At 33.7% G+C, this 21,345-nt stretch overlaps 1 protein-coding gene across 1 annotated transcript in view; it reads right to left on the bottom strand.

Moving 5' to 3' along the window:
* EYS (eyes shut homolog) overlaps positions 1-21,345 on the bottom strand; it is an 872,029-nt gene that overhangs the window by 745,781 nt on the left and 104,903 nt on the right. The window contains exons 9-10 of the mRNA XM_056343434.1: positions 15,236-15,402; positions 5,565-5,818 (exon numbers count right to left, since the gene is read on the bottom strand). Of these exons, the coding sequence (XP_056199409.1) occupies positions 5,565-5,818; positions 15,236-15,402 (421 nt within the window). The remainder of the gene's footprint in view (positions 1-5,564; positions 5,819-15,235; positions 15,403-21,345) is intronic.

Below are 21,345 nucleotides of genomic sequence, written 5' to 3'. Positions count from 1 at the left end.
CAACTTCAACTATTTTCCTTCAAGGTTTGTTTTTCTTAGTGGCATCAGGGATATTATATTTACATCTATCACAGAAGGGTGAAATTCTTTAAAATCATCCAAACATTTTAAAACCAGTGAATAGCTTACTGGAATTACGAACACCTAAATACTTCCTTAGATAGACTTCAAACATTACATGGACTTGTCTAGATGTATTTGGGGAATAAAAAAGTAAAAACAAAGCATAGAAATTCAAAGTAATAAAACAATATCAAACATGCCCACATGACATTTTTCTCTTTTGGACAAAAAGAGGAGTACTGAAGAGAGAATAGTGAAGAGCATCATATATAGAACATACTAATGTCAAACTCAAAAAGTCAGTCTAAGGGCTACATTGGTGATGAGCTCTAATAGTGTTATTTGTTACTTACACATGGGTAAAGCAATGATGGATCAGTATCCTGCTATGTGAGATACAGCATATATTCAAAATAAAAAAAATATTCCAAATCTTAACTATACAATCAATAAACTACTAATACAAACCCTCAAGAGAAACCAGTGATGCTATACGGTTGATCTACTTAGAGTTGTCAGCAGTTGTCTCCACAATTGTGCAGACTTCTAAACAAACAAGTTTTAATGAAGGATGTTTTTGGCAAGGATGGCCTTTTTTCAAATACTTCCAACAAGAGCTTCTTTTAAACCAGAAATGAAGCACAGTGGTATTTGGAAATACCAGTCATCATGAAAGCTGGAATAATTTGATGCTGAACAACGAAGTTTTGAGACAGAGTTAACATAAGGGTATGGAAGAAGGGTTAGACTGCAAATTACTTTGAAGGTGAACAGAATGATGATATTTGAAGAACTGAGCCAGGGGAGGGTAATATAGAGGATCATCGCATGATCAAAAGGATGGGATAATTTTGTTGAAAAATGTATTTAGGCAATTTTAAAGGTCATAATGCAACCTCCAGGTTTGACATAGGCCAAATTCTCTTGTAGGGGGTGGGGAGTGCTCCAGACATCTAAAAAATGTCTTCCTATTAAAGCTTCCATCACAAGTACAGTTTACAGTTCAAAAGGAAAACCTGTGGTAAGTGACGTTTTAAAGTATTTGTTTTTACTGTGCAAATACCCAAGCCCTGGAGTTTTTATGAACTTTTTACCAAATCAGATCACACTTTTCATGTTGACAAATCTCATTACAGTGCCTAAGGGGTCCCTAGCTAATAGAATGTAACGCATTTGAGAAATGCTGATACACATCAGATCGATCAGTCATCTAGACAGAGACAGCTATGAGTTGCCTATGTAAAACTTTGCTTCTGAAATAAAAACTGGTTCTAATGTTATATCAAAGACTACCCAGGGATTCGTTTATTAGCAGGAAAGAAATCAAGTTAGTGACTGTGAACTCATGGCTTATTTGTAAATCTATGAATCCTAGTACACAAAGTATGATAGTTCCCCAAAGACACAGTGCCCTGAACAACAATAACTTCTGTTTTACTCTTTACTTTATTATTGTCTTTGATATTTGATCTGAAAGTGATTTTTTTATTTATGAAGAAAAATGAAGTACATCTGGAGTTGTAAGAAAGTTGAATTACAGATAAACAACATAACTAACACACACACAAAAAATAAATTAGTTAAGAAATGTGGGGTTTTTTTTAATATTACACTGAGATACTCTTCATTGATTCATAACATGCAGTTATGACTGAACATCAAATTTGTTCTGTGCTGAAAAATATGCCAGGATCATAAACCCTTGGAGACTATATGAAAATGGAATTGCTAGGGTAGTGATAAGATTTTTGTAAGTTTAAAAAGCTTTTTATTAATTGTTTGTGGTTTATACTTTCTTAAAAATCATTCAGAATTCAATATATTCAGTACATGTGATAATAAGTTACATTAAATAAGTAATATTGTGAAATTTCCTTTTTCTTTGAGTTTGCTTCTATGAAAATGTTATTATATAATACTACACTGGATAATAAAAACCTATTTTTTTAAAAAGAGTATTTTCCACTAATATATCATTATATAGTTTATATAAGTAAGTCTTCATATTCACAGAGTCACAGAATGGTTGAGGTTGGAAGTGACATCTGAATGTCATCTTGTCCAATCCCCCTGCTCAAGCAGGAACAGCTAGAGCTATTTTCCCAGGACCATGTCCAGATGGCTTTTGAATGTCTCTGCAGATGGAGACTCCACAACCTCCATGACCAACCTATGCCATATGAGTTAACCTCACATTAAAAGGTATTTCCTAATGTTCAGACAGCACTTCTTGTATTTCAGTGTGTGCCCATTGCCTCTGATCCTGTCACTGGGCACCACTGAAAAGAATCCAACTTCACATTCTTGGCACCCTCCCTTCAGGTATTTACATTCATTGATGAGATACCTCCCTGAGTATTCTCTTCTACAGGCTGACCCTAGCTCCCTCAGCCTTTCCTTATGGGAGAGATGCACCAGTCCTGTAGTTGTCTTTGTGGCCCTTTATTGCACTCTCTGCAGTAGTTCCATGTTTCTCTTGTACTGGGGAGCCCAGAACTGGACACAGTACTCCAGATGTGGCCTCAGTAACAGTGCTAAGTAGAGCAGAACCATCACTTCCTTTGACCGACTGGCAAAACACCTAATGCAGCCCAGACACTTGCTTTCTTTGTCATAAAGGCACATTGCTGACTCCCATTCAACTTAATGGCCACCAAGATCCCCAGGTTTCTCTCTGCAAAGCTGCTTTCCAGCTAGTCCGCCTCCAGCATGTACTGGTGCTTGATGTTACTCCTCCTCTGATGTAGGACTCAGCACTTCTGTTTCTAGAACTTAATAAGATTATTTCAGCCTTTTTCTCCAGCCAGTCAAGGTCCCTGTGGATGGCAGCATGACCCTCTGATGTATCAGCCACTCCTCCCAGTTTTGTGTCATCAGCAAACTTGCTAAGGGTACACTCTGCCCCATCAGCCAGATCATGTTGTAAGATGTTAAACAGGACTGGACCCACTATTGATCCCTAGGGTACACAGCTAGTTAGTGGCCTGCAGCTTGACCTCATGCCACTGATCACTACCCTCTGGACCTGGCTGTTCATACATTTTTCAGTTTGTCTCTCTGTCTGCTCCTCTAATCCACACTTCATCAGCTTTTTCATTAAGATATTGTTGGAAACAGTTCCAAAAGCCTTGCTAATGTCAAGGTTGACAATATATACTGCTCTCCCCTCATATACCAATCCAGTTATTTCATTGTAGAAGTTTATCAAGTTAATCAAATGTGACTAACCCTTGGTGAATCCATGTTCATTATTGCACATGATTTTCTTGTGATTCATGGTTTCCAGGATTAGCTGCTTATCACCTTCATAGAGGCTGAGGCAAGGCTGACTTGCCTGTAATTTTCTAGGTCTTTTTGCCCTTCTTGAAGACAGAAGTGACATTTGCTTTCCTCGTCTTTAGGCACTTCTCCTAACCACCATGATCAATTAAACTTTATTGACAGTGACCTTGCAATGACATCTGCTATCTCCTGCAGCATTTGTGGGTGCATCCCACCAAAGCCCATGGACTTATGTATATACAGTTTGCCTAAGTATTTTCTGACCTGAGCTTTTTTCCACCAAGGGTACACCTTCCATGCTCCAGACTTACCCTCCACTCTCCAGGTCATTGTATTTCTGAAGGACAGCCTTAAAAGTACAGACTGAGACAAAGGTGGCATTTAGTACCTGTGAATTTTCCATTTCTAGTGTTATCAAGGTCCCACCTCATTGAGCAATGGGCCCACATTTTCCCTACTCTTTCCTTTGTCATTTACCTACTTGTAGAAGTCCTTCTTGTTGTCTTTCACATACTTGTCAGATTCAACAGAATTTGGGCTCTGGCTTTCCTAACCTTATCACTGCATGCTCAGATAATGTCTCTCTATTTCTTCCCAGGTTACCTGTCCTTGCTTTCACCTCTGTATATTTCTTTTTTTGGGTTTGAATTTGGCCAGGAGCTCCTTCATCATCCATGGAGGCCTCCTGACACTTTTGCCTGACTTGTGCTCTTTGAGATGAATCACTCTTGTCCTTGGAGGAGGTGATAGGCTTTCTTGGACATCCCATCCCTCCAGGGCTTTACTCATGGGACTCTTCCAAGAAGATCTAACACCAGCAAAGTACAAAATAAGGATTGAAGTTTCAGCAGCAAAATGGAAATATTTTAGATTTTGTACAAGTAAGCCAAGTATTTTTTTCTCTTTGCTTGTAGTCAGACATTTAGTTGTGCTATCTTAATGGAATTTAGGCCACCTCGGGGACAGTTTTCTGTTGGTTACATATTCATTAATAAATGACTATGAAGAGGAAATATCTTTTATTAAATGTCTATTCAAATGATCAAGAAATTATATACTTAAATTGAGGACAACAAATCTGCAAATGTATAACACATACATAAATGTGCTTATATATGTAAATGAATATAAAAGTATTTGAAATTACAAATATTAGTGCCGAAATGTTAGTAGTAAGTATAGCTAGCCAGAATTTATAATGAAAAATTAGCACTGAAGTTATAATTACTTAATAGCTCAGGACTTTGGCAGTCACCCAGAAAAACCCAAATACATGTGTTATCTCAGTGGTTTAACTGGAAATTACGAATCTAGTACAACACGTTCCCTGAACTGGAGCAAAAGACCTCAGCAAGTTGGAAGAATAAACTGTAAATTAATGATTAGTTAGTAAAGATAACACTGTGCATACTATACTATTTAGTTTTTGTCTTTCTTTGTGGTAGTATACCACAGACTGTCAATAAAGATAGGGGTGCATTCACAGCATTAATGCTTGTGCTCATTATATAGACTAAAGGCTGATAATGCAACACTGCAGTATTGCTGAATTAAAAATTATTTTCTGCCTCCCACATATAGCCTGAATATCAGGATACTCACTCAAAACAGAAAATTAGGACAAAAAGGAATCATTTTATCAGCCGGTGTGGGATTAATCTAACTCAGTGCAGAAATCTACAGCCCACCTCATCCTAAAACAGATGTCTAAGATAGACAGATGCCATGTCTCCACTGAGTAGAGAGGGAGTCAACAACACACTCAAATATAGCTGTTTATATTCCATACATGCAGAGAGATGATACTGCTGATCTCATTCCTTCTCACGCTTAGATTTTCCTGGTCTGTACCAAAACATTTGTTCTCATCAGCCTGTGTATTACTAAATCTATGACACTTAGGACTGCATAACAGTGAAATTAAAACAATAAAATTAAAACTGTGCTCCTGAACTTGATCAATTTTTTTGCCAACAGCATCAGATCTCATGCTCAGAATTATACATTTAGTGGAGCAAAGGTTAGCTGAGGAGCAATTAAGAGACACAATCTAAGAATTTCCATGCTAATTCAGTTTAAACTCTTCTTAAGTCATACAAACGCATAAATATATACATATATATGTATATAGTTGCTATTAAATAAACATATAAACATCATTTACATGTAATTGGACAATCACAATTGTAGTACAAGTCACTTCAAAAGCAAAAACTTACCTTTGAACCCAGCAGCACAATTACATGAAAAGTGGCCAATTAAATCCATACAGGTAGCTCCATTTTTGCAAGGTGAACTTAAGCATTCATTAATTTCAACTTCACAGAAGGGTCCTTGATATCCAGGCACACAGTTACAGCTGTAATTATGCAAGTGGTCTTGACAGAAACCATATTCAGAACACTGGTTTCCAATGCAGTTGTCTATATCAAGTTCACAAAATGTGCCAGTGTAACCAAGGGGACATAGGCATCTGTTATTGAAATGAGAGGAGAAAAAACATAACAGAACCACCAGTCTCAAATATATCGGTCAATAATGACTAAAAATGTTAACAATATTTTCACTGAGTTAATCACAAATGAATTGCAATTTTTTCCAGTCATCTACCTTTTATTGATCACTAAGTAACTTTGTTTCACTAAGACTGCTCACAATAATTAAATAGAACTGCACAATATTAAAAATCTTAGCTATTTAGATGGGACAAACTAGTAGCTATATAGCTTTTAATAGCAGTCTCCCAATGACAACACTCAAATAGAAAACTGGTATGAACTAGAGTATTATGCATTTTAAGAATGCCTGTTCTGAAAATTATTAGTTCCTTGCTACAATATTATTAAGAGAAAAAACAATATTACATTCTGCTTGCTCTGAACATAAAATCAGTATAAAAAAGCTTTATTATTAGAAACAAAGGCTGCAATTTCTGTCTGTAACTGAAAAAAACAATCTAAACAATTTTATAGAAATTGAGCAGGGTATTTTTTCCCCACAATGGAGGATGACATATGAATTGTATAAAACTGAAGATGACTTTTTCTTGCTTCCCTTTGTCCCATTTTATATTTTTCTCATGTGTGAATGAAAACAAAGCTATATTATCTCATAGCTTATCCACATCTCATAAAATTAGAAAATCCCTTGTATTTAGCAATATTTTCTTTGATTGATCCTCTTCTTACCATGTCCAGAGATCTCCTTACACAGGAGGAGATAATTTTACCGTAATCTTAGATGTTCTTGACCCATAAAGATACTATCTATAAGCTGGAAAGAACACGTTAAGGAAGTCTTGATTAGAGTAATTCTCCCTACTGATCTGTCTTGCAGAATGTATACTTTTTTACTTATTTTTAGCAGAAGTGAACGTTTATGTTATTGTTTGCTTCAGTAATTGCTTATTATTCCTGCATTTTTATGTTAGACTTCTGGAAATTTCCACTTAGATATCCTTATATCCCTACCACATTTCCAATAGGATAATTGTAAATTCAGTAGGGAAAAGACTCCATGTAAGAATCTGTGCACAGAAAGGAACCTATAAAAGCCAGCATGATGGTAGCTATTTTGAATGTCATTTCACAAAAGTTTTTTTGCAATATAAATTTTGGACTAAGGAAGTTATAACCATATCCACCAATGGTATACTTTATTCTCTTGTTCAGATAGGCTCTAATTTTACTTGCAGTTCTTGGCAAGAGAGAATTGGAAAGATGAAAGAACTTTGTCTATGTACAAACTAGAGATTAAGATGGGCAGAATACTATAAGAACTCCTATTGTAATACTAATTAAATAAATCTGAGGAAAAAGGAAGAGGAAAAAAGGGATATGTATAAAATGAATAGCTCCTAGTGTTCAATCCAATTAAATCTTTTGGATTTTTTTTTTCCTCACAAAGTAATCTGTGGACATTTGTGCAGTTCTGTGAGTTCAATAGTAGCTTCAGAGCACACAGAAAATTAGGTGGGCTTTCCTTTTCATGTTGTGACTAGAAGCCTAGAGTAAAGCAAGTATCTTTTAAAAGGAGCTATGGTTGGTTGTTAATGTCGAACTCCACAGTGGACTGAGTTTAAAGATGGTTTAATGATTTTCTTCTAATGCAAAGGCTTTTGATCTATGGAAAAGCCAGGTACAATTAAATAATAAAATGGTTAATTTATTAAACAATAAAGTCACCAAATGTTTGAGCCAGAATTATTATTTTTTTATGTATATAAACAAATACCAGCTGCTTTCATATCCTCTGGCTCCTTGAAGGAAGGTCCAAGCTTGCCAGTGAGACTCTTGTCAACGTTGTGTCTTCTTGATCCCTAGGAAATTATTTTAATAATACCTGAGGCCTGGCTTTGTGCTTGCTCATATCTCAAGGTGCGTCTGTATAACCATTTCAGATCAGATGATGAGAAAACTTTTATGATGAAATTCCTGGCTGTTCCAAACAGCAGTATTTTGTAAAACATTGCAGAGCAGTATTGGAGCATGTAAAACTGATTTATTTCAGTTGAAACTAAATCAGTAAAGTGCTCCTTGGAGTACAGACAATGTACACCAACTGCTAATGGGCTTTTAGCCCATGGACCGAAATAGTTTGCTTGAAATAAGTGCTCCATATCTTGTATAGTGTGGTTGCGAGTTCTTCAGCACCACCATTTTTGCTTTACAGATCCATTTCTACTTCACTGCAGTACCTACTCAAGTAGGTATAGCTACTGTGTTCTCTCTTCCAACCTCAGTCACTCCTCAGCAAAGGAAAAATATTCCCCTTCTCTTGAGAGCTCCATCTGATCCTTTTTAAGGAATGAAGTTCAAACAAATAATCTCATACAGTTGCTTAACAGCTAAATGTAAATGATGATTTACATAAAATTTAATTATGCATAAACATGCAAAACATGTGCATTCTTACTTACCTTTAACTACACAGTTTCTGAATCCAACAGTAAAAATTCAGTATGGAAACAATAAACACTTAGCCATGTATTTTTTTTCTGGTGCAGTTAATCACTTTATTTCCTTGGTTAACTATTATGTAGTAAAAAATATTTTTTTTACTCTAATGATTAGCGTGTGCATTGCGAAAATGCAACTGTTCAATCATTCTTTAAAAATGTTCTTATCATTGATACTGAATAGAATATTTAACTTACAGTTCTTAATAAGAATGAGAGGAAAAAGAGAAGAAATTTTCTATAATTTCCCTATTATTATGAGTTGTGTAGCTTATCTTCAGAGACCACAGAACTACACAGAAACAGATTTAATGGAGAATCTTCTAAATTCAGTTTCATACTTCCATATTACAAGCAATGATGTTATGAGCATTGTATTTTTCAGTGCTTCAGTGTCTGAAGAAATCTCAAACAAGTAAGGATGGAAAGTCCTTTGTTTTTCATGGTGGAATTATAACTGGATGACTTTCATTTTAATATGGCTCATCTTCTACAGTGGATAAATTAAGCACTCATTTTTTTTTTAGATTCTTCATTTCATATTATTGCCCAGGAAAAATAAAACAAAATCATGACGTTTTCCTTTGTCACTTCAGCATGAAAAGTTTGTTTGGTTTAGCTGTTAAGCATAGGTTACTGCTTTCTTGGATATACAGAAGCTGTTGTGTCTTTTTTTCTTCAGTGTAAACATGATTAGAAAATAACTTCAAAACTGGATCTGCATGTCATGTGAAACAAAGTGGCTGACTTATGCAGCTATTCAAGTCCAAATCTGTGGCAGTGGCCTAGAACAATGTAAAACTACAAACTAATGGTGCGGGAGGAGGTTTTGTTCTATTAGTGTTTGCCAAATGCATATATTAATGCAAACAGAAGCATTCTAGTCCTCTTAATAACAAGCTATTTTCTTATGGTGTGCTGAGCATTAAAACATCTAAGAATCATTCATTTATTGTTTAGAATCCAGACTGAGGTTTAGAGGTGATAGAACGACCTAAAAGTTCAATAAATTCCTTTTAAACATAATTTATAATAATTTACATCAAATTGTAACTGCATGTTTACAAATAACGTTGGTATTTAACATTGTATATGGAAAATGTACAAAGGGAGGCTATAATATATTTAAATTAATAAGTTAGTAATAGTCTTTATTTAAAATCTGTACTTTATAGTGTGTCTCAATAAAAAAGGCCATATTTATGCAGTATAAGTCTAAACTTGTCAGGTCCTTACATTTAGTGTATTTTTTCTTTGTTTAACAGCATTAACATACAATACTTACCATTTACATTAATGTATTATATATTCAACAGTATTATATACGTAGCACATATTTTATACAAAAGTATGAATTGCACTGTGCATATTTCTTAAATTTCATGCATAGTATTGTAAGTGTAGTTCTGTGGGCTTTGCATAACATCATCTGATTGCATTTATTTTTAGCTTTAACATTTTTATAAGATTCTAAATGATACAAGATGTTTAATAGATGTTATCATTTCATTTCTAAGTCAATCTAGGAAATGGCTTTTGCACACAGTTTTGTTAAACACTGTGCTGGTATAATGCTGACATAGCTGAACTTCAAATATCTTTTCCTGTCTGTCTTGGAAATAATATCAAGACCAATGATCTCTAAGTAATTAAGTCTTTTAAACTTGTCGTGTGAAAAACATCATCACCACATTAGATTATAATGAATATGACCTTGCATTAATACTTCAGCAGCACTAAAATACTGAACATGATATCAAAAGCTTTGAATCATAGATTGATTTGCAGTTTTCATTTGTTGCAAAGCTGAAATGCTTCTCTAAAATAAATTCAAAAAGAATTTGTATACAGATATATATGAAATCAGAATTTCTGTTTGTGATCTCTAGCTCAGGAAACATGTTTTTTGCCCTTATCAGAGAAGCCCTGGCTGTGTCCTGGCACATTAGTTCGGGGGCTCAGCCTTGCAGGGGCATGAGCTGGATTTCAATGGTATAACCACTGCTGTGGGACCCAGTGACTGCTTCCTCTCCTGCCCCAGCTTCAGCTTTGGGGATGGCCCCTCTGGGAAGGTGGGGACACCTCCCAGAAAAGACCAGGAAATACTAGTGACATCCCACAACTACTTAAAGAAGACTAAAATGTCAATCTTATAAACTGGGGGAACATTGAAACGATGAACATGGCACCAATAAAAACATAAGTATGAAGAAGATCTGTATTAACATTAGTAGGAATAACAGTAATTCCTTATATCACATATGTCCTTTTTTGTCCATAGTGAGATTTTGAGTGTAACATCCTAGGAAGTAAAACCAATACCTAAATGCTTTTGCTACAAACATGGATTTTAGTAGTTGATACCGAACATAAGCCACAGTTATCCTATTGTGGATTGCTTTGCTCCCACACGTATGCAGACAACGTCGCTACTCTGCTGCCTAAATCCAGCTAACATTGCACAATAATTTGATATGCCTGTGAAATTAATGTTACATAGAGATGCAGATAACTCAGGCATGGAATTTGGTCTAAGAAGTAACATGTTACTCAAATGCAGATGGTTATGGCATAGCTGCAATGTGTTCCTGCCAATACACAGCAGGATGTAAGTTTTTATCACTAAAGGTCTAGAACAGCAGATGTGCAGGTAAGCAAGTTGGTACTAGTTAGTCCAGACAGGGTACCTGTCTCTGCATCACCACAAACTGCTTGCACTAAAGAGATGTAGTACCACTTGTGCCATTGAGAAAAGAACTGTGTATGATGGACGAACCTTTAAAACAACTGGAAAAAGCCAAAGACCAGACTGAAGATGTGGTTATGGTGATCTGTGCTAGGGGATGACCAGGATATTCTTGTTCTTGAGACAAAAGTCACATAGGAGCACAGAAGCTTCATGTTAGCAAAAACTTCCCAGTATGTCTCTACTTTGTTTTTTTTAATAAATGTTTTTTATCATTACAGTAGTCCAAGCAGATTAACTGCATTTACTCAGAATTAATTGTTTTGTTTTCTAGTTGAAATACTAACTGCACACACATTCATAAATGGACTAAAAGGTTATTTACTTTTATTTTGGCTTTTTGTAAGCATCTGTTTTCTCTGCAGAAAAGCTGTTGTATAATTTATTACAGAGATATTCCCTAAGAAATAGCAACATATATTCAACTACCTTCTGGAGTTGTAGCAAGGCAAGGAAAAGTATTTTTCCTCTTTCTGTAGTGGAAGAAGCCTATTATTGCTACAGAAAACTATGTATATCATAGTACTAACTTTATATAGCACTGCAAGCTAGGTCCTGCAGTAAAATTGCATATATAGTATAGGATGAATAAACTTTAAAATGGAAAATTATATATATATATATATATACAAAAAAAGACCTAATCAAACAGCTTAATTTAATCAGCTGGCAGCAAATGGAAAAAGTAAAAGATGAATAAAGTAATAGAAGCTTAACTTCTGAGTATCACAAAATTTAATCTAAATTATGTTTACTTTTCATAATCTTGCTGGCATCGTGCAAAGAAATGATTCATATTCTAAAGCATTTTATTTAACAATTTGCCACTAGGTAAGGCTTTACTCCTTCCTAGAGAGATTAATGCAAGATTAAATTATACACACGGAAATTTATATACTGAATATTGATAAATGAATTGGCGATTCAAGCTTTACTGTTCACCAAATCTAATTTCTTAATAGGAAGTTTTCCTGCATAAAACCACATGAAATGCTTACCTCACAGCTATATCTATAGACTAAAATACATTTTTAAAACATATTAATTTATCATGACCTTTTAAACAGCAGTAAATCCTACAACACAGCTTCTTCAAATGTTTAATCTGAGTTCTTAGCCCTTTTTGCTACCCTTTCCTAGGGCTACAGTAAGTGTAGAACTTCTTCTGAATAGACTGGACTGAAGAAACACAAGAAAGAGGAGAGGCAATGGAAACTACATTGAGTGTTTTCACTCTGTTGCTCCCCTTTGCTGAATAGACTATAGTAATCTATTAGGACTTATTTCAATTAGTACCTTAGTTGTCTGAAATGTAACATTGTCAAGGCACGTATTTACGAGGGTGAAGAAAACAGACCAACAACCACCTCCCACCATCCCTTGGATTTCAAAACAGGAGGATGAACACCTTGAAGTGTTCTTTCACTTTAATTATTCATTAAATGCTTCTCATTGACCCATGCTAAGTCAGTTTTTCTCCGTCTTCTACAGAAAACACAATGAAGAGATACAGGTTCTTTTTCAAAGGAAAATTCAAATACCTTTTTTTATGTAGCAATACTATTTAACAAGGCAATGAATCTCTGGTTTTTCTCTCAGGTGTAGTGACCAAAGGTCAAGAGAGTCTTTTGGTGTGTGGATGTGATTTGTCTATCGCATGGTATCTGCCAGATTCATCAGCCAGATTCATCAACAGCTACACCATCAACCCGGTAGTAGGAGCAGTAATTCTTTGGAGAAGTTATCACTTTAAATACATGCTGATTAACTTATGTTATAATATCTCAAATAGCACAGACTCAGCTGGAAGCACAATAATTCATTTGAATTAATAAGAGGCTTTGCGTCAGTGCGATTGAGGCCACTTTAGTTGTAAGAGAAGGCTCACTAAACCAGAGGAGTAAAACTCCTAAGACTTACTATCCTGATTATGTTGCTTTTATTAAGTAACCTTACTGAGTGTTACACTGTATCACAGTTTTAAAGTCCCCCTTCTTCCCCATCCTGAACTCAAAGGAAATTCTCTGCATATATTAAATATAAACCTACATAACACTACTGTCTGGAACAGTAATTTCAAAGCAGGAGAAGCAACAGAATATGCCATGGTAAGGAGATAGAAAGTTATAAAAGTTACATATAGTTGAATGATTATTTTCAATCTGGAAAAAAAGACAGCTTGTGGAACGTGAGAGCTTAAAAGAGAGGGGGGCTGTTCTTGAATCTAAGCTAGATACTTTCCATGCTTTTGTGGTCTTAACATTGCTATAACAAGCCACCACTGCAACAATACACTATGACCAAAGTTTAACAATTAGTTCAGAATTTAAGATTTCTTAACTGGGAGAAAAGTCTAGAGTTTTATGCTAAGTTCCATAAATTAAGAACTAATACATAACAGTTTGGCTTACATAATAAGTGGAGAAGGTAAAGGTAAGTGATGTTTTGAATGACTAGAATAGCTTTAAATATGGATCTCAGTATGGTTGTTAATGGTATTTACATATCTAATTTTCCATATATTATGCTGACAGTTTCTCATGTCTTCCTGAAACTACTTTGCATTAAATACAGCTCTTAAAAAATGCATTATAAAAGATGTTACTAATTTTAAGATAAAAATGCAAGTTGTAAGAGGCTTTAAAAAAAGTTGGGTGACTATAGTAGTTATGTTCAGCATTTCTTCTGTTCTTTTAGTTTTAATGATGCATTAGAAAGGAGAAATTACAATTGTTTCACTTGTTGACAATAAAAACTTCTTGGGAAATGCCATTATTTTTAAGGAAGGAATAGTTCAGTTCCTTTAGGAAATGCTTCACTGTCATTGAGAAACAGCAATCTTCTGTCGACAGAGCAGGTATTATGCAGTAAATACTCTGCACATTGTCTTTGCAAAATAACCAGTTGTGTTTCTGTGGGGTGAAGTTCTCTGATAACAAAATTGTCCACTAACACATTTAGGACAGGGATTTTGATGGTATGTTTTCTTGTTCCTTAAATAAATGCAGACTGATCTGTCAACTTAGTTTATCTTTCAAAGACTGAAAAAATAGGAAACCTTTTCTGTCAGTAGCCTGAGTCTGGATTACTGAGCTAAATTCAAAAGTTCTTGTTTTACCAGAGGTCTTCAGACCTACTCATTTCTTGGTAAATGCTAGTGGATTTTGAAAGGCAAACATGGCTTTGCTCTTCTGTCAGGAATCTTTTTTTCTGATATAGACAGGAAAACCACTTATTTATCCGTCAAATAAAATGTCAAGAAATGGTCCATTAATTTGATACAAGTTGATTGCAAGCTGGCAAAAAGGAAGATTGTATACTTTTGTAAGGACTCTGGCAAAATTTCCTTTTAACTCTGGTATATTGAGAATCCTACTTATCTGTATTTTTGTGCTTCTTTGGGGATTTCAGTTATTATTACAGAAGATCCTATGAACGCAGAGGTGGAGTGGAAGAAATTTTTAATGAGTTCTATTTTAATTTTGTCCACTGTTGCAACTTTTTCTAAATAGCAACACTAAAGCATATTAATTACAGTGATTCTAAGTACAGGACATAGCATAAAATTAAAGCCTTTCAAAATAAATTCACAGACATTATAGAAAGATTTTAGTTATTCTGGTTTTTGTGGAGGAAAAATAAGTAATTCAAGTCTGATAATAACAACTGAGCTCTGCTTATAGAAGATATTCTTTTCCATGTAATTTTTTGCCATAATTCTACAGCTCACCAAGGAAAACATATACTGGACAGTTTTGTCAATACCTAAAAAAAAAAAAAAAACCCACATAAAAAAAAATACACAAATAACTCAGCATTTCAACTATTCACTTGAAAATTATAAATCAAGTTCTAATAAGAAAAGTCACTCCATGTAATGCTCTAGGCTCATAAAGTGTTTACTATTTACTAAAAGAGATTGTTTATCTGAGGTGTTGCATAGTTGATTTAACTTCTTGATCCATCAAAGAGGAATACTTGTGAGGTTTTCCTATGCAATACTTCAGACTACACAGTCTTACTGGATGCATGTGCTTATTGAAAGTTAGTATTCATGGCATTTTATAATCTAAGAAAAATGTTACTCCAATAGCAACTCCCTTTGTAATTCGTGTTGAAGTGAAAAATATCCTTATATGGCATAAACTTTTTTATGGAGGATTGTATGGAAAGCATCATGTTAGTACCTGTATTTATTAATTCCATCTTCACATGTGGCTCCATGTTGGCACTGGTTTACCTCACAGTCATTAATATTCTCCAGACATGTTTGTCCTGTCCATCCAAGAGCACAGACACAGTGGCATCTCTGGTTTTCTTCATCGCAGAAGCAGCTACCACCATTTGCACATATCTGAAGGTGAGAAGTGCAAATACATAAAGAGGCTTTTCTCTATATGTTGAGGGGTTTCCCCAGAGTTTAACCAAATAAGCTGTTGATAATAAATATGGTTATTTAATGTTTTTATGTTGTAGTATTACAAAAAGATCTCCAAGAACCTAAGATACTGAATGTGATTAAAACAATATATCAATTCATTGTTTAGTTGAAAGAGGCATTTATGATTTAACAGTGCCATTTTAATAACTGACCTTAAAATGTGCTTGTTTTTGGATGGATGATAGTGAACCAGTCTGTTATTGTTCCATTGAAAGAGTAGAATAACTGTTCTATGTATTGTTTAATTGAATTTGTGACTATTGGGGAAAAAAAGACTGAATATGACTTTAATTTTAGTCATAATTTTGATTCACAAACTAACCTTGAATCTTTTATATATATATATGTGTGTGTCTAGGTTCTGGGAAGAACAGAAGATTCGTTCTTTTCAACCTGTATATATTGAAAAATTAATATACCTAAATGGGAACACCATTCTTTTTTCTTCTAGCTTTTATTTGTTAATATTACTTAATAAAAGTTCTTCCTGTATTCTTCAAAAATTACAGAAAGTTCTAGATCAGAAGGAATGTTCCTTTCTTTATTTTACTTTTAGGGTCCCATTTAAATTCCAGGAAAAATTTTGCTAGTGTAGAAATGGATAACTACATTTTCATTTCAAAGTAATTAAGAACCCTCCTTCTAATCAATTGGTTTTTAAAGCAAATGGTGTCTAGAATATGAGCTAATGCACTACTATTTCATTTTGATGAGTCTGAATCTCTTTATAATGTCACTAAGATTTGTAATAATAACAGTTCTTGGCAGAAATCCTCTCATATTCATTTGTCTTTGATTAAGTTTTAAATTGAGCTTAAAACTAAGATACTTTTTGCTATGCTATCAGTACTGAATTTTAGACAACTTGGAAACCTTTTCTAATGAGAAAACTTAAACAAAAACACTGCTCACCATAAGTGCAAAGAAAACTCATGTGTGTGTAGTTTTGGGAATATTCTCTTATATGATTTCCATATGTCTCTTACCTTTTAATTTAAACACTTCTGCAGGATTTGTCCTGAGATTCACTATATTCTCAAAGCTCAAATAGGTCAAATAAGCTTACACTCAAGAAAACCACTTAGAATAATCTTAGACATTAAGACAAAAATTACATTTCAAGATTGTCACAATATTATATACATTATATTCGTATGTTGTTTTGCTACTTTATACGTGTTACCCTTTAAGATGTTAATGCAATCTAAAGCAGCTTTAAATTAAAATTAAAGCTATGGAAATTATTTTTACTATGAAATCTAGTTAGTAGTTTTCTCTATCAGATATATTTTTCCTCTTTACTGCAAAATTAATTCCATGTTGGTTTAAATATTTAAAACTTTGAGTTAGAATGTTTAAGAAATTTGTAAGAAATTAATGCTAAATAAATTTAGTATTCTATTACTGAAGTCAAACTACATACCTCTTTATTGTGGTTTTCTAAACTTCAAACCTGCATTGTCGTTTTCTAAAGTTACTACAAAGATTTGTTTGTTATTTTTTCTTATATAAGAGATACTTTTAAATTAATATAAATAAACAAATGGACTTTTGGAAAGAGCATCCCTCTCCTATCAATCAGCTTTTCCCTTTCCCCAAAGTAAATTTTCTTCCTAGTTACGATTAAACACAATTCTTATGATTTAACAGATCATAAACAAGGGCTCTTCTGGTCGGTCTTATCATCACAGTTCTGTCTATAGCAACTGCTTTAAAATAAATCTGCTTTATTGTGCCACCTTGATAAGTATGTAAGAATAATTTCCTTTCAGTATCAACCAGGAAATGTTATTACAGCAAAGAAAGATAATTAATCCCTAGATTAATATGTTTTATCTTTTCCATTCTTCACTCTGCAGTAATTGAGGGAAGTAAACCTGTCTCTTTTCTATGTATCACCTGTTGTCCATTGCTAGAGATAGGACACTGAGCTAGAAGCATCTCACTTAGTGCAATCATTATTTCCTAACACTTCTTCCATGTTATCTTTCCTGGAATTCTCTGTAGTTTGAATGAAATAGTTATTTTTATATTCACACACACACACAAATACTCTCTCTCTCTCTCTCTCTCTCTCTCTCTCTCTCCACCACCCCCAACCCCCCACCCCCTGGCATATCTTTTTACTACAGACTTCAGGCTTTATTACTGCAAAATCAATTGTGCCTGGATATCAAAAATTCTCCCAAAGTGTAACTTCAGTTAATCTGCCCTATGTCCTTTCATGGACTTCTGGTACATTAAATAAGTAGAATAAAAAACAATTATTAAACAAAAAAAACCCCTATCTCCTCAAAACAAAGCTGTTGGCATTTCAAGCAATATTTGCTAAAAGTTCCAGAAAAAATTATGGAAGTTAAAGATTAAAAAGAATAATTAATATGAAACAGTCTGCATAATTTAACTGCTTGTAGAATTAAGTTTTACCTACATTGTAGATGCTATTGAACTATTCCTTGTGCAGCAAATGCTTAAAATCCTTAGACTGCATATAAGAACCTGATGTCTTTCTTGGTCTCCAGAATATGAGATAGTTCTTATAATTTATGCAGACTCAGTTTTTGGGGTTTTTTTGCAGTATATTTCCTTTTATTTAATTTTGCTACTTTGACTCCTGACAATTAAGCATTATTTTTCCATTCCATAAGTGTAACAAGTATTGTTAAAGCAGTTTCTAAGAAATAAACTTTGTAGAGAACTATATGGAAAATATCTTTCTACAGATGGCTATATTGCTCAGCATCCAAAACACCACTTGCAGTGTCTACTAGCAGTACTAATTGAAAAGTCATTCAATTTCTTATTTTGGAGACTAACTTCACAAAACAATTATGAAGTTCACAGATATTTGTATTTTGCAAATGTAATTTACATTCTACTTTGCCAGATCTTTTCCCAAGGTGGTGTCAGATTCAGTTTTTTCCATGTGTAATATATTCCTCCATTCAGAAAGAAAATGCTGAATGGAACGGGGTCAGACTCATGCAGAATACTACTTACTATTTCTCTTGGACATTTGTCCAGGAAACTACTGCCAGTTGAGTGTAATTATCTTATCTGCTTTACATCAAGCTGGAGCAGGTCTACTGTTTCACTAGCTTTCTTATGAGATTACTGCGTAAGAAGCTGGTTTATTTCAACTTTTGTAAAAGCTTTTTACTTTTGCCACTTCTTGTTACAGAAAGAAAATAAATTGATTTGAAATTAATTATAATTAGTTTCCTTCAGATAAATAAAAATGTTATTTCTGAATTTCTGAATGTATATAATTATATAAAATATAATGTCTCCCTTTCTTACTTTTCCTGTCTTCACTATCCTGCACAGGTCCTCAGAGATAAATACCCAGTGACCAGCCACCTCCAAATTTTTTGTGAAGTTCCCCAGAACAATCTTCTATTAAAGCATTAAGTATTTTCTTTCTTGTCTGAATATTAAAAAGTTTAAACCATGAACGCATAACTTCAAAACACCACCAAGATATGAGGCCCACAAGCCTCTTTTTATGTGTAAACTCATTAAACAGATAGACAAAAATACACACACACAAACTGTTTTCATGAAGGCATTTTAAAATCTGTTTAAATCAAATGATCAATGCAGTATTTGGAATATGTCAGAACTGCAAAGTCAGCCTCTAATCTGAAAGTCAAGCATCATATCATGTCAAATGCATCACAAGCAACAGAGATTTGCTCACGAGAGAGCTATTTGCCCATAAAACTGTAAAGTTAACCGGGAAAGCCATACTGAATTTTTTCTAGCTTTTAAGATCTTTTAAGTGTTTTTTCAAACTCCTAATACATCAAGCTCAAAGAAAACAATATGAGTGTCCATACTTTATTTATATCAGTCTTACATGATTTATCTAATTGCCTTACTTTTACTGTATAAACTTGCACAGTGTGTAAAGGATGAGGACAAGCATAAAAGTGGCAGCTGCTTTAAACACTAAGTGTGCATTAGGCACATGGATACTTTAATTCAGAAGGTTGGAATTATGACCCTCACTGCAAATGTAACAGGGTAGCTTGGGATCATTTGGCTCATAAAAAGAGGAAATAACTTCCAAGTAAATTATGCAAGTAGAGCTCAATAATCCCGTTGGACACAACTTCAGTACCATAAAGGTGTAGATAGACACTGATAAGACTTTTGAGAGATGGTTCTGTTCCTAAGTTGTATGGGAATTATTTTTAACAAACCAAACTGATGTCCACTAAGTATGTCTGTTTATATTTTAAAACTGAAAATAGAATTAAAAAAATTTTGAAAAGTACTTTTAAATACCTATGACTCCTTTTATAAAAGAATAACTATTGGCTCACATCTTGAAGTTCCCATACTTACTGCTACAATTTCAAATATTTTCCTATGAAATGCTAAAGGAACCTATGATTTTGTGAGCTTGCTGACAGAATTTTGAAATACTATTTTTTTTGAGGGAAGCAATAAAACTGCTCAATAGGGCTTAGTCACAGCCACTAAAAATAATCACACTACTTAGGATACCTCCACATTTGTGATTGATTGGGTCACATGTGGGCTTTTGAAATTAATAGTCTCTTCAGGGATGTTGTGGAATTCCCATCTCTGGAAGCCTTCAAGATGTGATTGAACAGGGTGCTAGACTCCCCCTAGGCTCACCTAGGCTCCCTTTCCCACAAAATGTTGGACTAGATGGTCTTTCAAGATCCTTTCCAACGCAAGTTGTTCTGTGATTCTATGGTTCCACTAAGGTTATTTGCTATTACCAATACTTGTATCAATTCCCTATGAAGTCCTGTTAATAAAAGTAATGGGGTTTGTAACATACATACTGTATTCAAATGTACTGGGATATTTTCTGAATTTCTTTGGATATCTTCCTGAATAGATGAGAGAAGAAAAGATATTATAGTATGAAGTGATTAAATTTGGTCTTGTTAGAAGTCATTAATTTAAAGATGCCAAAATTTTGATTTATTTGGAGGCCCTTCATAATTCCAGGTACAGGGCAGGCAAGCTTTATCCTGTATAGAAGGTTAAGATTAGATTTTGAAATCTGAAGAAAGGTATGTCCTGTTTTAAAATGTTCACATTTCCTTTTTATATTTATTTTAAAATAAATAATAGTTAAAATAATATTAAAAACAACCTTAATGAGTGGTTCCAAACAATGTTTATCAATATGGTGATAGGTGCTTTATGTATAAAAAAATATAAAAATATATATCTTTCAAAGTGTTGCTCTTGGAAAATAAAAAAATACACAACCAAAATGCCAACACATTAATTTCATTATACGTTTATGTAGAGATAAAAGAACCCTAATGATATAAACTTACTTTCTGTTTATTAAGAAAATATTTAAAATATTAATATTAATTCCAGTCTATTCTGCTGAATACACATAGGTAAAGCAGTTCAGCATAACTAAGGCACCATTGGAAATGGAAAATAAATGAAAGAATACAAAAATACATACTAACTTTCCACCCACAAAGAATAAATAAGAATAAATGCATAATTATGAAATTTACTGAATAATATAAACCTTTATTTTCAAGTTATTACTTACAGTACTTTAAAATGTATTAAGATATTAATTTGTTTGAATAAAGCTTTTATTTTTTTCCAGTAAGAAAATGATATTACTTTAATGATCTGTAGGCTAAGAAAACAAGTTAAGCCCAAATATATCAGTCCTTTATTTTAGTTTGTATTCCCTTTCCCATTAGAAAATCTGATTATTCACATTATGACCAAATTGTTTCTCATACAGTGAGTGTATATAGACTCATATATATATTATTTTTTCCCCACATGACAACATTTATGATGGTCTATGAAACGTTTGTATCAATAAATTAAATG

Source organism: Falco biarmicus, chromosome 6, assembly GCF_023638135.1.
Source record: "Falco biarmicus isolate bFalBia1 chromosome 6, bFalBia1.pri, whole genome shotgun sequence".
NCBI classification, from domain to species: domain Eukaryota; kingdom Metazoa; phylum Chordata; class Aves; order Falconiformes; family Falconidae; genus Falco; species Falco biarmicus.
The sequence above is the reverse complement of the archived record's forward strand: the minus strand, read 5'-3'. Positions and strand labels throughout refer to the sequence as shown.